General features: G+C 54.1%; 1 protein-coding gene across 4 annotated transcripts in view; it reads right to left on the bottom strand.

Annotated features, from left to right (window-relative positions):
• The window catches only part of DDX4 (DEAD-box helicase 4), a 1,682,862-nt gene that overhangs the window by 167,741 nt on the left and 1,502,460 nt on the right, over positions 1-12,661 (bottom strand). For all 4 annotated transcript variants that reach the window (XM_085631316.1, XM_085631317.1, XM_085631319.1 and 1 more), the window contains one exon: positions 9,624-9,769. In XM_085631316.1, the coding sequence (XP_085487442.1) occupies positions 9,624-9,769 (146 nt within the window). The remainder of the gene's footprint in view (positions 1-9,623; positions 9,770-12,661) is intronic.

The raw sequence follows: 12,661 nt of genomic DNA, 5'->3' as shown, positions 1-12,661 counted from the left end.
TTGAAAAGAGAAGGCTGATCAGGAAGCCGCAAGAAGGCGGAGATGGCAGCAAGATAACCTTTCAGGGTGCCCAGGGCAGAGCCCTGCCGGGCCAGAGAAAGAAGGAAGAGGAGAACCTCAGAAAGAGGGGCGGAAAGGGGATCCACAGCCTTTGCTGTGCACCATGCCACAAATTTGTTCCACCGGCAGGCGTATACCGACTTTGTGGAGGGACGCCTGGCTGCCAGAATGATATCACAGACTTCAGGAGGCAAGTCAAATGGCATCAACTGCCGCCGCTCAATCTCCACGCATGGAGGTGGAGGCTGGACAGGTTCGGGTGGAGGACCGTCCCCTGCTGCTGCGACAGAAGATCCTCCCGAAGGGGCAGACGTATCGGGGGATCGGTCAACAGACTGAGTAGCTCGGGATACCAGTATCTTCGTGCCCAATCCGGAGCCACCAAGATGACTTGGGCCCGGTCGTGCCTGATCTTCTTCAGCACTCTGGGCAGAAGTGGTATAGGCGGAAAGGCGTACAACAGACCGCAACTCCACTCGTGACGAAAAGCGTCGCCGAGCGAGTGCCGCCTTGGAAATTCCAACGCGCAGAACTGCTGACATTGCGCGTTCTCTTCGGTGGCGAATAGATCTAACCAAGGCTCTCCCCACTGCTGAAAGAGGCCTTGCGCCACTTCGGAGTTCAGACGCCATTCGTGATCCATCATGCACCGGCGGCTGAGTTCGTCTGCTCTGGCGTTCAGAGAGCCCGCCAGATGTTGAACCACCAGGGTGACGCCCTGGTGTTCCAGCCATGTCCAGAGGCGCAGAGCCTCCTGACAAAGGGTCCACGACCCCACCCCGCCCTGTTTGTTGCAATACCACATGGCGGTGGTGTTGTCCGTGAACACCTGCACGACACTTCCCCTGACAGAGGGAAGGAAGGCTTTCAGTGCAAGCCGGATCGCTCTCAACTCCAACAGGTTGATGTGGAGACGAGACTCCGCCGGAGACCAGAGGCCTCTGATCTCCGCCTCTCCCATATGGCCACCCCATCCCAGGAGGGACGCATCCGTCACTACGACATGCTCTGGTTGGGGAAGGGAGAGGCTCTTGCCCTTGACCCACTCGCGGTCCGTGAGCCACCACTGCAACTGTTGTGCAGTGCCCTCCGAGATCAAGACATGGTCGGACAGGTTGCCGTGATGCTGGGCCCACTGAAACTTCAGGTCCCACTGCAGAGCCCGCATGCGCCACCTGGCGTGATGCACTAGTAGGATGCAGGAGGCCATCAGCCCCAGAAGCCGCAACACTAGCCTGACCGAAACCCGGGATAGAGGACGAAAGATGGGAATCAGGGCCCGTATATCCCGGACCCGCTGTTCCGGTGGATGGACCCGGAACTGCGCCGAATCGAGAACCGCTCCGATGAAGAGGAGCTTCTGAGAGGGACTCAGGTGTGACTGCGGCACGTTGATGGAAAACCCCAGCAAATGCAGGAGATCCGCCGTAGTCTGGAGGTGGGAGACGACTGCCTGGGGCGAGCCCGCCTTCAAAAACCAGTCGTCGAGATAGGGGAAGACTGGAACCCCTGATCTGCGCAGATGAGCTGCGACCACCGCCATCACTTTCGTGAACACCCGAGCGGCACTGGTGAGGCCGAAGGGGAGCACGGTAAACTGAAAGTGCTCTTGGCCCACCGTGAACCGCAGGTAACGCCGGTGGGCCGGCAGGACGGGGATGTGGAAATATGCGTCCTGCAAGTCCAACGCTACCATCCAGTCTCCAGGGTCTAGGGCAGCTAAAACCTGAGCCAACGTTAGCATCTTGAACCTTTCCTTTCGGAGGAAGGCATTGACGTTCCGGAGGTCCAAGATAGGGCGTAGGCCCCCCTTGCCCTTCTTGGGAACCAGAAAGTAGTGGGAATAACAACCACGACCTACTTCTGGACTCGGAACGCGCTCGACGGCCCCCTTGGCCAAGAGAGCCGAAACTTCCTCGCGGAGAAGATGCAAATGATCCCCCGAGATACGGTGGTGCTGCGGTGGCATGGCTGGAGGGGTCGTCTCGAAGGGGAGGGAGTAGCCCCTTCGGACGATTTGCAGCATCTACCTGTCCGATGTTATGGACCGCCAGTGGAGCAGGTGATGGCGAACTCTGCCGCCCACTGGCGTGGTATGGGCCTGAAAGCTCGGACTAGGAGGGCTTTGAGGCGGACGCTGCAGGGGTGGAAGTGGGCTGACCACGTCGGCCTCCATTTCCGCCACGGCGGAAGCCACGTCCACGACCGCGCGCAGGTTGGTTCTGCGGCTGGTGGCTTTGCGGACGTGAGGAGGCGCCCCTTCCTTGGCCACGAAAGGGGCGAAAAGCGGAGGTGTGCGCCCGCGGAGCCGAGAGGCCCAAGGACTTGGCCGTAGCCCGGGAGTCCTTAAAGCGGTTCAGCGCACTGTCCGCCTTCTCACCAAACAGGCGAGTGCCATCAAAGGGCATGTCCATGAGGGTGGTCTGGACATCCCCGGAAAATGACGTGGACCGCATCCAGGCGTGGCGGCGGAGCGCCACCGTGGTGGAAATCGCCCGACCCAGCGAGTCCGTGGTGTCAAGCCCACAGCGTATGGCGTGCCGTGCTGCATCCCTCCCATCGGCCAAAGCCTGGGTAAGACGCGGCCGGACCTCCTCCGGACACAGGGGCAGCACGTCCTCCACCGTATCCCACAGGGAATGGGAATAACGGTCCAAGAGACAGGCGGTATTTAAGGACCGCAGGCCCAAACTAAGGGACGAGAACAGTTTCTTGCCAAACTGCTCGAGTCTCTTGGAATCCCGGTCCGGCGGAGCGGTCGGGAAGGAGGTAGAGGCCTGGATAACCAGACTCTCGGGAGTGGGGTGTTGGGACAGGAAACTGGGGTCGCCCGGAGCAGGGCGGTGGCGCCTGGCAACGTTCCTATCCACAGGAGGAACTGTGGAGGGCTTGGACCAGGTGCCCTGCAGAACGTCAGTGAGGGCCTCGTTGAACGGCAGCAGAGGCTCAGTGGAGCTTGCTGAGGTTTGAAGCACCTCAGTGAGGATGTTAGTCCTCACAGCCACGGCAGGCAACTCGAGCCCAAGGGCCTCGGCCGCCTTGCGCAGCACCACAGAAAATGCTGCACCCTCCTCCGAAGCCACGGTCGGAGAAGTGAATCCAGTGTCTGGCGAGGTGTCCAGCCCACTGGCCTCCCCCAGTTCATCTGCCCAGTCCTGAGAAAGCTGTGACTGAACAGCCAGAGGGTCCTCGAACCCCTCCCAGTCGCCCCCTTCTTCCGATTCCTGATAAACAGGAGGAATGATCGGAACCGGACTGTAGAGATGGTAGGACTCAAGCGGCGTCGGTCGACGCCGCGCCGGCGCCGGGTCCGGATGAGGGCTAAACTGGGGTGTCGGCGTCAAAGGCGTCGGCGGCGCCGGTGACTGCGTCGGTGGTTCAGGCGTCGGCGCCGGTGGAGGAGTGACTAGGTCAACCGGCGTCGACTGGGGCCCAGGCATGGGCCCCGCGGGGACCTGCGGCGTCGAGACCGGAGTCGTCGACGGCGCCGGGGCCGGAGCCGCCGGCACGCGAGGTCGCCCAGTCGAGTCCGCGGGGCCCGAAGGCGCGCCAGCGGGCGTCGACGGCGGGGCCAGGCTCCTCATGGCCGAGAGGAAGGCACTGATCTCCGCCGGCGCCGCGTCAGCCCCACGGACCGGCAGGTATGGGGGCGGACACGGCACCTGCGGCTCCGCCGGAGACGCGGGGGTGGAACCACCCTGACCCTCGGCCGAGTCGCGCGACCGGCGAGGGGAGTCCGAAGAGCGAGGTCGCCTCTTGGACTTCTTTGAGCGTTTGGCCTTACCCGACGACTTGGAGCCGGACGATCGATGGCGTCGGCTAGGGCTCTGCGAGCGATCCTTGGACCTCCTCCTGGACCGGGATCGCGCACGACGCGGAGCCGAGTGGCGAAGCTCGAGAAGCTTGCGGGACCGCTCCCGCCTAGCCTTCGAAGTCAGGGCCTGACAGTCGTTGCACGACTCCGCGTCGTGGTCGGGGCCTAAGCAGTAGAGGCACCGGCGGTGGTGATCGGTCACCGACATCAGTCGATGACAATCCTCGCAAGCCTTGAACCCAGGCATCCTACCGGCACCAGATGTCGACAGACAAGGATCAAAAATGATCAAAAAAGATTTAGTCAAAAAAGACTAAAAGGGGTAGCTCTCCCGGATCTGCGCTTACTGGCGCGGAAAAAAGAAGAACTGACGTCAGCGCGCGAGGGCGGCGTCTAAGTACTCAGACGACGTCATCACGGCGCACGACGCCGACGACGGACGCGGAGCCGCAGACGACGCCTAGCGACGCGCAAGGGGTATTGCTGACGAAAAATCTTACGGATCCAGTCTGACGCCTGGGGATATTCTAAGGTGAGGAATCTAACTAACGTGTTTCTTTCAGATGAGTTGTTGTCGAGATCAACGTCGGGGAAGGGCGAGTAAGATCGACTGGCGTCGATCCGATACCAGACCCATGGGGAGTCGGGCCGGAGCCACCGAGGTCAAATGCCTATGGCCCCCAACCTACTTTGCGGGTCCAAAGAAGCACAAGTGATGCCGGGCTGCTGGAAATTGAGGTACAAGGCCTCATCTTTTGAATTTCGGCGGGAGACGCTCCGGGTCCCAGATAATCGGGGAGTCATCTCAGAAGGCTCCGGAGACAGAGCTTTCAAGCGACGACGAAAGGAGTCCTGCATCGCGTCGGCCAATGGAGGGGATGAAGTCAGAGAACACCTGTGACTCTTCAACTTGTGTTTCATTGACTTACCTGAAGCCCTCCCCAATGATTTAGAGTGTGACGAGGAGTGTGGGCTCCGCCACCGTCCTCGAGACCTTTCTCGAACGAAAACAGGAGTGAGGCGGAGTCGAGCGCCGGGCCTTCAATAACTTTCAGGACCGCTCACGCAAAGCCTTCGGGTTCATGGCTCGGCACTCGGAGCACGACTCCAGACAACAAAAAACGAGGTGCTGATCCATCACGGACATCTCCCTGTGACAGGAGCCGCAGGGCTTGAAACCGGTCAGACGTTGGGACATCCTCGATGTATCAGGAGTCCAAGACTCAAGAAAAAAGTCAACAAAAGTCTAAAAAGATTAGCCATAAAACGGCTAAGGGGTAAGCTCTCTGGATCTGTGCAAGGCTGGCGCGGAAAAAGAAAGAAGAAGTGACTTCAGCGCACCGGTGGCGTCTATATAGGTCCGGCGACGTCATCCTTGTGCTCACGATGCCGAAAACTGACGAGAAGCTGACAGACCTCACCTAACAACGCGCAAGGGTACTGCTGAAGAAAAAATCTCTGGATCGAGACTAATGCCTGGGGGAAATTCAAAATGTAAGTAATCTACAACTAATAGTCTCTATCACATCAGTCAGATGCTCCCAGGGGCCTCTGCCCATCTTAGAATCATACACCCTGCCTGTGGGCTGTAAGGCCTACCTTAGGGGTGACACGTTTTAAGTGCATTTACTAGGCTATATGGAAACCCTATATCTGAAGTGAAAGATACATGCACCATTTCACACAGGCTGCAATGGCAGACCTGCAGAGACACAATGCATGCTGAAGTCCACTGGAGGCCCCTGGTGTACCAATGCCATAGGTACCTTAGTACCATATAATAGGGACTTAGAGGTACACCAGTATATCAATTGTGGGGTGCACAAAGTAAATACCAATGAATTGAGGAGACCGAGCATAGACACTGGAGTCCTGATCAGCTGTATCCCATTGTACAATCAATAAACGGGGGGAGGTACAGGTTAAGGCTAGCTTCACCCTCCTTACTGAATGCAGTTCAACAACATCCGGAATACCGGAATTATAAACCTAACCATAGGAAGGACAGGGATTCCACTGAACATGTGTGAAAAACCCTCTTTCCAGAAAGAAAAATTATTTTTCAGAGTCCCCTCATTCACCAGGGTTACCCCTAGGCGGCATGCTTCATCATTGGGGTCCTCTCAATCCGCTGCAGATTGAGGCGTGCTGCGACTTGCGAACTACGTAGGAACACTTAGTTTTAGGAGAATATGTGTGGTGCAGTGATGTGGAGTGGGAAAAATAGGTTAAAAATACCCAGCTAGTTCGCTAATATTTTATTCCTGCTCTTAGTCGGTATGTTTTAAAATCAGGGGTTAATAATAGGGGAAAGACTTAACTGTAATGAGTATAGTGTCCCTAGTACTGGGTCGACATGTTTCGAGCTTTCCCCTAAAGCTCTTCTTCAGGACCACACGAGGGCCAGCCCTGTGCGTATCACTCCTAAAGAATCCTGTGACTAGGAAACAATGGGGTGCACACCTAATGTGTGTTCACCTGATACTTAATACATACGATTGTACACTGACGCACTATTTTTGTTTAGGCAGAAAGATGCCTAATGATCTGCAGGAACAACAATTGATGGACAGAATACAGAACAATGTAATACATTCACCCCAGTACAGAGATCTGGGCCTAAATCCATCGTTTTTTTGCTTACCATGCCATTCCAGTTTGAACCCAGCCATATGCAAATCAGTCTTGACCCTGTGCCTCATGAGAACAGTCCAGCCTGAACTGCCAAGCCAGGTCCTCCCTGGACTGGAAACAAGCATCCTAGGACCGGTTTCGTGGTATCACCCCTCTTCAGCCATGATAGCTTGATTCCAGTGGCATGGAGAGCACAGGACTCAGGTCGGAGCATACCCGTCCCACGATGGATTAAACCCAGATCTGTGACTGGGGGTGAATGTTTTGCCACTGTGCAACATTACGTCGATCATCTTGTGTGTTTTAATGATCTGCAGGGGTAGAGGGGCTTGTAGTCACACCTTCGTCAAAGCACTCCTCTGGAAAATGACCTGATCGCACCCCTGGAGACCGCATCTGGAGGGTTTTTCACACATGTTCAGTGGAATCCCTGTTCTTCCTATGATTAGGTTTCTAATTCCAGATGTTGAGGAACTGTATCCCAGTGTACTACAGTCAAAACACAATGACCCCAGGCAAAAAGTGGGGGTAACTATGCCAGAAAGATCCTACATACCCTGTCAGAAGCAGCTTTGGAAAGTATGGTCCAAGCTTCATCCTGGACTATTGGAAGCACCTGTGCAACCGAATCCCATAGGGCATGGGAGAAAAAGCCCAAAAGGCACACAGTGTTCCTGGATCTAAGTGCCAGGCTGCTGGAAGAAAAAATGTTCTTGCCAAAGGTGTCCATCCTCTTGGATTCCCTATCAGATGAAGCGGTACAGAATGCACAAGGATTTTAGTGGGAGTAGGAGGCTTGGACGACCAAGCTCCCTGGGGTAGCGGGTGTGTGAGGAACTTGGGGCCCTCTGGAGCTGTGCGATAGCAGTTGGCAATAGTCCTGGTCACAGGAGTACCAGTGCTGGGCTTGGACCAGTTATGATGTTCTTAATGGCTTCATCAAAAGGGAGAAATAGTTATATGGCGGGAGGGGGTCACTCCAAGCTGAAGCACCTCTGTTAAGATGTTGGTCGTGACTGCCACGAGGGCAACTGAAGGTCAAGAATCAGCCGCCCTTCTCGCCACCACAGTAAGATGCTCTCTCCTCTGTAGCCACATTAAGGAGAGAAAAATGCAACTATCTGGTGAGTTGTCCAGTTTACTGGCCTCCAAGTCTTCAAAGCAGTCCATGTTGGGGTCTAGGGGCTGGTACACTTCAGGGTCAAGCGACCCTTCCCAATCCTCCCCTATTCCTAACCTATAGGAATAAGGCGTAGGCTCCGACCTGGGAAGCGCAGCTCCAGGCGGAGCTGGAGTCAGTTTATGTCCTTCTCACTCAGTGTCAGGGATGAAAATGTGGATGGCACGGCTGAGAACATCGACAAAGGCATCAGGGAAGGTCGAGGTGGTACAACAGGCACGGGTCCAGATCCATCCCTGAATCCAAGGGGCCTGACTGGCACTGGGGGAGGGCCTGCTGGCAGAGAACCAGTAGGGACCCCTCCTGAACCTACGGGGCCCGATGGCATGCCAGCAGGGACTGTCCGTCCAAATTTGAGGTGCAAGTCTTGTAGAACTCACGAGTTGAGCGGGGATCACTCTGCTTCTCAAAAACTCAGGGAAGTGTGGGGCGGCCTCAGGCTCAAGCGCGGTGCCCGGACTTGAGAGATGATGCTCCCTCATTTTGTTGGAAGACCGTGACAGACGGGATTTCTTTGACTTCTTGTTTTTTTTCTGGTGGGATTTACCCGAATGACTTCAAGTGCGACTAAGATCTTGGGCTCCGCAACCGATCCCTTCCTCTCGACCGGGATCGAGACTGTCATGGCATCGCAAGTCAAGTGACAAGGAGCTTCAGGGAGCACTCCCTCAAGGCCTTGCAGTGCATTGAACGACAGCCGCCGCAGGTCTTACCATCACGGTCGTACTCTTGGCACCAGAGGCAAACTAGGTACAGGTCTGTCACAGACATCTGATGGTGACAGACGTGGAAGGGCTTGAAGCCGGTCTGTCTAGTGGACATCCCAGGCACACCAGGAGAAGATTTTCTCAAAAAAGCTTCAACAGAGCTTAGTCAAAATGAGACTAATGGGGGTAGCTCTCTTCAGATCAGCACCCACTAGCGGGGAAAGAAAAGATCTGACGTTTGCACGCTGGGGTGGTGCTTATATAGGCACCGCATACTTAACTTACGGCATGGATGAATCTGGCGACACCACGTTAAGTTGAACAATGCCACCTACCGGCAAGCAGTAATACTGCTAGCAAACAAATTACGGATCTAATTCGACGCCTGGGGATAATTCTAGTCCAGGAGTGAGTGGATCATATGGAGGTATGGAACCGAAGAGCGACTTAAGATCAACCCAAAGCTTCTACCAGAGTTTGTGGACACCAGGCTGGGCTCGGGGACCAGACAGGGAAATTTGTGGAGAGGAAGGTGGTCAGAAGAGGAACTTCCTATACTTATCAATCGCCTGGTGCTTCAAGCCAGATAACTTGTGGTGAGATGTTAAACCAAGGAGAGAGTGAGATGCTGCGTACTGCTGAAGGACAACATCTTGCCAGTTCAGCACATAAATAACCTGGAATAAACATGGTCGAAGGCGCTTACTGAGCGGGCCAATATTTTTAGCATTTTTTCCTGGAAAATCACGTGCGATGATGGAGTACCTACAGAGTCAAAAGAACTCATACCAGAAGTCTTCAGGACACTAATGGAAAGGTCGGGACCCTGTACAATACATATGTTTGCTTACTGACTAGATTACCAGCTTCTCCAGTTTAAGACCTATTCAGGGAGTGTGGACACTGACACTTTTTCCCAGGATTGAAACGTGGAGTTCAGCTATGCGTTCCTATCCTTTGCCCAAAATGCAAACTGAAAACATTTTCATAATAACTCGATTTTTTGTTGTATTAGCAGGATTTATCCTATAAAATTAAGCAAAAGACAATATCAACAATTAGGAAGAAACAAATTGTACATATTCTATTTATATAAGTCAACAAAACAATTTAAAAGCTCCATGTGATCACTATAAATCAGTATTAAACATGAAATTAAAGACTAGAAGATGATGCATTAATATAGATTCAATAACATTATAAGAGTAATTTGTGCATGGAAAGTTACCCAAGCCTTGAAGGATTTCAACCAATTTGTCTTTTTTCCCATGCTGGCCAACTGGAATTATTATTTGCTCAACATCACTACAGGCTCCACCAACTTGTCCAACAACAACAAATAAATAATCAGACTTTAAGAATTCTTTAGCCAAGCTGAGAAGAAAAAGAAAGCAGGAGTATAATATCTTAGAGAAATATTTCAGAGTAATTCACAAAGACAAAAGGTCAAGAAAACCAAAACCTGATCATATAAAGTTTAAAATAAAAAGTGCACATGAAGTAGTTATAAAATACAGGACAAATGGTAACAAATTGTTAACCATGAATATTTATATTAGAAATTGGACTGTACTTGCCAGATAAGAGGCAATGTCAAAGGACACCTTTTCTAATCCATGCTCCATCTTACAACAAAAACCTGAGAGTCTGGGTGGTTGACTGTTTTTTTTCCTACTTGACAAACTTGTTGTTCTGGGCCCAACCATTATTTCTTATTGAAAAATGGAGGCAACAATGTTGCTGAAAACAGTGAGTGTAGGAGTTTGGCTTAGTATATGGTGTACACTTATTTAAGTGAAGCACTCTGCACTAATCCAGACAACCCTTATGGTGATTTTAGTGGTCTTAGACAACCATAACAAGCTCTCTAAGTGGTAGATGTAGAAAGCGTCCTTCATGCATAGTCCAGAGGGAGTGTTAAGCAGCTTGTTTTATGATTAATCATGTAGTATAAGTTAAACGAAAAAGAACCACACAATATAGTTATACAAATAGTGAGAGAGAGAGAGAGAGAGAGAGAGAGAGAGAGAGAGAGAGAGAGAGAGAGAGAGAGACAGAGACAGAGACAGAGACAGAGACAGAGAGAGAGACAGAGAGAGTCAGAGAGAGGAAACGGGCCCAAGTCGGCCACCAGAACACAGTAGCCAAGGAAAGCCAAACCCTCTGGAGCATCAGACAGAGAACCAAGCCGAAACAAAGGACAGAAGTGCGGAACCGCCACAACACAATGCCACAGACAGCAGGCCAGACCGCCCGAGCGACATAGCAACAAGGAGAAGGACGGACCCAGCACAAGCTGCTCCAAGACAATCGGCAAGAAGATTGCACCTGCGACATACCGTGACGCCACGTAGAGCAAGGAGTCCAAAAGGGTGACCACACCTCCCCAGCACATAACAGAGCTATGTAATAGCTACAAGTACCCCACATAGGGTAGGCTACGTCCCAAGAACCATGGGAACACCTCTTAGGAAATATTTCCACAGCAGAGGACAAAACAGAAGACCTGGAGAAAAAACCCGCAGAGGGCTTACCAAGCAGCCAATAAAGAAGAGACAGAAGGCCTAATATCAGGGACTACCGGGCTTACCAACAGCCAAAACCACAAGTCATAAAGGGCCGGACCAGCAGCCAACAGCACCAAAGGGTCAACGAAAGGACCCTAAAGACACACCAACCACACGGAACACACAACCAGGGCTACTCGTTACTAGGCCCCGGGAAACAACGGGAGAACACCTCCCAGAACAAATAGCAACATCCAGGTCACTGAGGGGGGAGGAGGAGGACGAAGCCCCGCAAGAAAACCCTGAATGGCAGAATCCGCAGGGGCGTGGAAAAAAAGAGCGCCATCAAAAGGAAGGTCAACCAGCCGTTCTCTAACGTTCTCAGGGAAAACACTATCCCTCAGCCAAGCATGGCGACGAAGGGCCACTGAAGCAGCCATGGTGCGACCAAGCACCTCCGAAACGTCCAGAGCAGAGCGAAGAATAAAACGCAGTCAGCTCCCGGCTACCCAACACATGGTGCCGCAGATCAACGCAGGTACCCTCCTGAGAAGTGGAAGACAGAAGGGGCTCCGCCGAATCCCATAAGTAAGAAGGGGCTCTGCAAGCAGCACAGGAGGAGGCAAAAATGTTGCCCCCCCCCTCCCCCCCCCGGAATCTAACCACCGGGCCTCCAGTGACGGGGGGAGACAACACCTATGACAAGCAGGGAAAGGCGGTCTGCAAAAGAGGGCCCTGGTAGAAAGAAAGACAGACAGGATCATGCGGAGCAGGACGGTGGCAGTGCAGAAGTGACTGGGGCACAGGGTCCCCCGTGGCAGGACGCCCCCAGGCTCCCAAGAGAGAATTATGGAGCGAAGCCTTGAACGGAAGAAGCAGCTCCTGTCCACCAGAGCCCTGATGGAGAACCTCCAGCAAATGATACGTGGGGAAAAGGGTAGCCGGATTGCCCATGCGCAAGATTCCTACAGCCGTGGAAACAGCCCGGGTGAAGGCAGCACTCGCCTCCATAGGGCTACGCGGGGGTGAAAGCAATTTCTCTGTATGCTAAGGCGGCTGTCTCCCAGCCCAACAAGAGGAAGGAAAGGCCAAGCTCTGAATGGGGAAGGGTTGGCCGAAGAGTGGGAAACCTGAGCACCTCCAGGGAAGACTGCGGCTTGGTGACGGCGAAGAGCCGTCCTTGGAAGACGCCGGGGAAAAGCCACGATGCGGCGTCCCGTCTCCAGAGAAGATGAAACAAACAACTGCCGAACCTCTGGAGAAGAGGTGGCAGCCTAAGACGATTCAACGACCCGACGCCGGCACAGCACCGTAAAGTCCGCCACCGGTGTCAGGTCAACGTCGACCAGTGCCTAAGGGGACGCCAAAACGACCTCTGCTACGATGCGCGCTGCAGGAGAACGGGGCGGGTCAGAGCCAGGGCAGCCAAGGAACGGCGCCGAAAAGGCATCGACTCTACCTCCGACGAGGTAGTCGCCTGCGTGGAGGGACGAGGGGGGCCCAGGGACACGCACCGGCCCCTAGCCGACCCCTGCGGCGCTGCCAGGGCCAGCAGCTGACGGCGCCTGAGCGGCGTCAGCTCGGACAAGGCCGCCGCCTGCCCAGAGGACCGAGGGGGACTCTAGGACGAGCCTCGGCAACCTCCTGCGACACCACAGGGACCCCCGCAGGGGTTTGCGGCGTGGCAGAGGCGCCGTGGTCCGAAGGAGGGAACCCCGGAAGGCCGCACCCCGATGGCACCACATCTCCAGAACCTGGA

Source organism: Triturus cristatus, chromosome 2_1 (genome assembly GCF_964204655.1).
Source record: "Triturus cristatus chromosome 2_1, aTriCri1.1, whole genome shotgun sequence".
Taxonomy (NCBI): domain Eukaryota; kingdom Metazoa; phylum Chordata; class Amphibia; order Caudata; family Salamandridae; genus Triturus; species Triturus cristatus.
This window is presented reverse-complemented; position numbering and strand designations above follow the sequence as displayed.